Below are 3,805 nucleotides of genomic sequence, written 5' to 3'. Positions count from 1 at the left end.
ACTAAAGCCCTACGTGCACACGGGCCTGGCTCGTGCCACGTTGTGTCACTTTAGCGCCGCCGGTACTAAAGGGGGGGGGGGGGCTTTAGTCCCCACTCTTTAGTGCCGGTTGGCAAACTGGCACTAAAGGCCGTTACAAACCGGCACTAAAGGCCGGTTCTGCACTAGTGATTGGACGGAGTACTATTTTTCTTATGCTTCAAGTATGTACATTAATTTGCTCTTTATGACAAGCGGACTATCACATAAATCATAGTAATGCACTATTTTTACAACCGCATTCCAGACTTGCACTTTGGCATGGGTAGGTATTTATATCCTCGAGAGTATTTTTAAGTGACAATCCTCAATTATCTTTTTCTTTATCTGTTTACTTTGTATAGTTACAAAGATAAGTTTAGAGAACTGAAGCGGCACTTGGTTCATTCGTGTATGAGGCTACCGTTAATATCCTTTGGGCCCATTATGAAGGGATGCCCGCTAGTATCCAAGATTGAAGATGGTGTTTCATGAAGTAACCTTCATAATGTTGTAGCACCAAATCATGCTAATAAATCACGTTGTAGATGTTTCTATCCCACAAGGGTGGCGGCATGGTCTACGCTCCACTCCCTCGTCTTAGGGCATGCTTTCGGTCCCATATGACCTTGTTGTTGTTGGTGTTTTTTAAAAAAAAAATTGTCATCGTGTGCGAGTTTGTGTTGACTGTGTATATCCTAGTCATGCGGAGGCCGGATATATGCTAATTATGCTATGTATGCTACAATACGACTTAATAAAAGCACCATTTACTGAAAAATACATGTTCTTTCTTAGTGCCGTTGTGGCATGATTATCTAGTAACACATTCATAGGCATTCATTCATTTGTAGCATGTGAGATCAAAAGGTCATGGCAATACACTCCTCTCTTACAGCTGCAAAGAGGTCAGAGTTCATGTATCTCTCGCCCCCGCTCGGGAACATGGTCACAATCATCTTCCCCTTGTTCTCTTCTCTTGCTGCGACCTGAAGATACATTTGACTCGGAAGAGTTAGTAATATCAAAGAAGGAAAGTATAACAAAATTGAAAACAAAGTTAATAACCCATTTCTTTTTTCTTTAAATGCAAACAAAAATTCAAACCAGGTATCCCCATTTTCCATTAATACAGAAAAAAAAAAGATATGAGATGTGAACCTTCAAGCAAGCTGCCAGGTTTGCCCCAGAAGATATGCCCACAAGCAGGCCTTCTTCCATTGCCAACCTCCTCGCATTCGTCATTGCGTCCTCGGTGGTCACGGTGACCGTCTCATCGATGATCGAGGTGTCCAAGATCTCAGGTAAGAATCCTGGTCCTATTCCCTGGATTTTATGTTTTCCTGGTTCCCCACCTGAACAATACCAACGCGTAAGTCAACAGAGTGTCACTGTCACTAATGAAGCAATCTGAAGCAATGGTACCACACAATATGAAGCAATCGGGTAGCCACAGAATTATCTGGACTGCAGGTTTCAATCAATCATGAAGATACGATGAGAGCATGACACATTGACACTTATCTGCTGCCTAACAAATGAAAGCATCCTTTCAAGATGACAAGGGAAACATTTTCTGAAAAAAAAAAGACAACGAGAGGAACTAATGGATTGACAACTAAACAGCAAGCAGAGTTACAACTGCACTAAGAAAAGTACTCCATTCTGTAACAATTTTTTTTCCGAGGATATTCTGTAACAAATATTAGATGCCAAATCATTTTGCAGATTCTCTACAGTAAATATCATCTCAATTAAAAGTGTGGTACTTTATTTCTGTGAAGTATAAAAGTAGTACAAAATATCTAACCTTAATTAGCCATTACTGATGATTTCCAAGGGTTAAGGGGTAAGTACTCCATCAATTTTGAAGTTCAACATCAGATTTGTTTTTACCTGAAATAACTGGACTCTCTGCAGGTTCCACACAAATGATCTTCACATTTGGGTTTTGCATCTTCAGATACTTTCCGACACCAGATACTGTACCTCCTGAGCCTGAACCAGCAACGAATATGTCCACCTTGCCAGCAGTATCCTTCCAAATCTCAGGTCCTGAAAATGTCATACATCTTTTTAAGAACTAACTTGCTAAGACAGATCAATAAGGAAGTACCCCTTTCTTCTGAATATCATAGGTTAAGTCATCTTGGACAGTACCAGTCCATCTGATGTGTGCATCAGGATTTGCTGGATTTGCGAACTGATCAAGAACGTGTACGTTCGGTAATTCTTTCTTGAGCTGTTCGACCTTGTCGACTAGTCCCGGAAACCCAAGTGTTGGATCTGTCAAAAGAAACAAGGTTACAAATACAAATCACAGCGGTTAATTACAAGGAAATCAGACCTAATCAAGCAAGCAAACATTTGTGTTTCCTTGAGCCAGGAAGCAACTATGTTGATGCTATCTATCTATCTCACCAGTTATGAACAACTCAGCACCCATGTATCTCAACAAGATCTGCTTATCAAGCGAGTATTGGCCCGGCATCACCGCGACGAACCTGTAGCCTTTGCTAAGAGCAACCAGAACCAATCCAAGGCCTAAATTACCGCTGGTCGGCTCGACTAGAGTCGTGACACCGGGTGAAATCAGCCCCTTCTCTTCAGCATCCTCGATCATCCTGAAGAAAACATGCAGACATAGCACAAAGTTCGCAATTATCGCCTTAATCATCTTAATCTTAGTCTACAGCCAAACATGAAAATGGTGGTTTACAGAAAGTTTGATCTTAGCGTAAGTAGAAATTTAGCCCCTTTTAGCCCCCGTTGACTTTTGACAAATTGCCCAACTAGCTCTGTGACCTGATACCATCCTAAGATTTGTGAAATGAAACGAGGCTGAGCAGAACGAGCTAACAGTACCTGAGAGCGCTGCGGTCCTTGACGGAGCAGAGGGGCTGGTAGGCCTCGATCTTGCCGACGATGCGGGCACCCACCCCCTCCTTCCCGGAGATCCGCTTCAGCTCGATCAGCGGCGTCCACCCTATCAGCTGAATCAAACCAATCGCTCCACATGAGCCTCCCCTAAATCCCAGCCCACCTCAACCTCCGTCAGAGCCGATATACAGGGGAAGAGGTCGAGGCTTGCCTGGGTGACGTCGGAGGCGATATGCTCCTCCTGCCCGGTCCCGCCGTCGGCGAGCAGGGAAGGGACCCCTCTTCTGCCAGTCCCCTCCGCTCCATCCCCCGTCGCCATGGACGAAGCCGCTGCTGCTGCCCGACGGCCGGCGCTCCCGTGCTTCTTGGCTTCTCGCGGGAGGAGGAGACAGGGCAGCTAGCTAGCGCAGGGAGGACTGATGAATTGGTCCTGCAAATCGCCAAATTTGCTACTCGAGAATCAAGGAGGAGACGGGAGTATTTGTTTTTGGAGCTTTGGTAGCTGCGCAGCCCAGTCTCTGCTCCGCTCCGCTCCGACCCCGTGGTTGTTAATTTAAGGATCAAGAACGTGTCCATTTTTGCCGCCATTTGGCACACCTTGCAAACCCAACCCTATCCAGTGGACTGTTCACCGGAAAACGAGGGGTTTTCTCTCCACCTTTGCGAATTGCGACAGCCACCAGGTCGCGATCTCAGACTCAGAGCATGTATAACCTGTTTTTCCTTTTTTTTTTCCTGGGGGTGCCATGTCATCACATTCGTCGGGTGGTTGGAGAGAGAGTTTATTGGGAGCTACTACAGCCCAGTCGACCGAAATAATTTTGGGTCAATCGACTGACCCAAAATCGTTTCAGTCAAGCCTGCTGTCGGATGCCGTCCTAACTTGACGAGTTACCATCTACATATT

The 3,805-nt window shown here is 45.2% G+C and overlaps 1 protein-coding gene across 1 annotated transcript; it reads right to left on the bottom strand.

Moving 5' to 3' along the window:
* Positions 1-772: 772 nt before the first annotated feature.
* On the bottom strand, positions 773-3,446 carry LOC123088072 (cysteine synthase). Its single transcript, XM_044510225.1, has 7 exons — positions 3,110-3,446; positions 2,884-3,011; positions 2,440-2,642; positions 2,179-2,304; positions 1,915-2,073; positions 1,180-1,373; positions 773-1,007 (listed from the first exon to the last, which is right to left on the bottom strand). The coding sequence occupies exons 1-7, from the start codon at positions 3,215-3,217 to the stop codon at positions 882-884; spliced, it is 1,044 nt and encodes a 347-aa protein (XP_044366160.1). The 5' UTR covers positions 3,218-3,446; the 3' UTR covers positions 773-881.
* Positions 3,447-3,805: the final 359 nt, after the last annotated feature.

Source organism: Triticum aestivum, chromosome 4A, assembly GCF_018294505.1.
Source record: "Triticum aestivum cultivar Chinese Spring chromosome 4A, IWGSC CS RefSeq v2.1, whole genome shotgun sequence".
NCBI lineage: Eukaryota > Viridiplantae > Streptophyta > Magnoliopsida > Poales > Poaceae > Triticum > Triticum aestivum.
The sequence above is the reverse complement of the archived record's forward strand: the minus strand, read 5'-3'. Positions and strand labels throughout refer to the sequence as shown.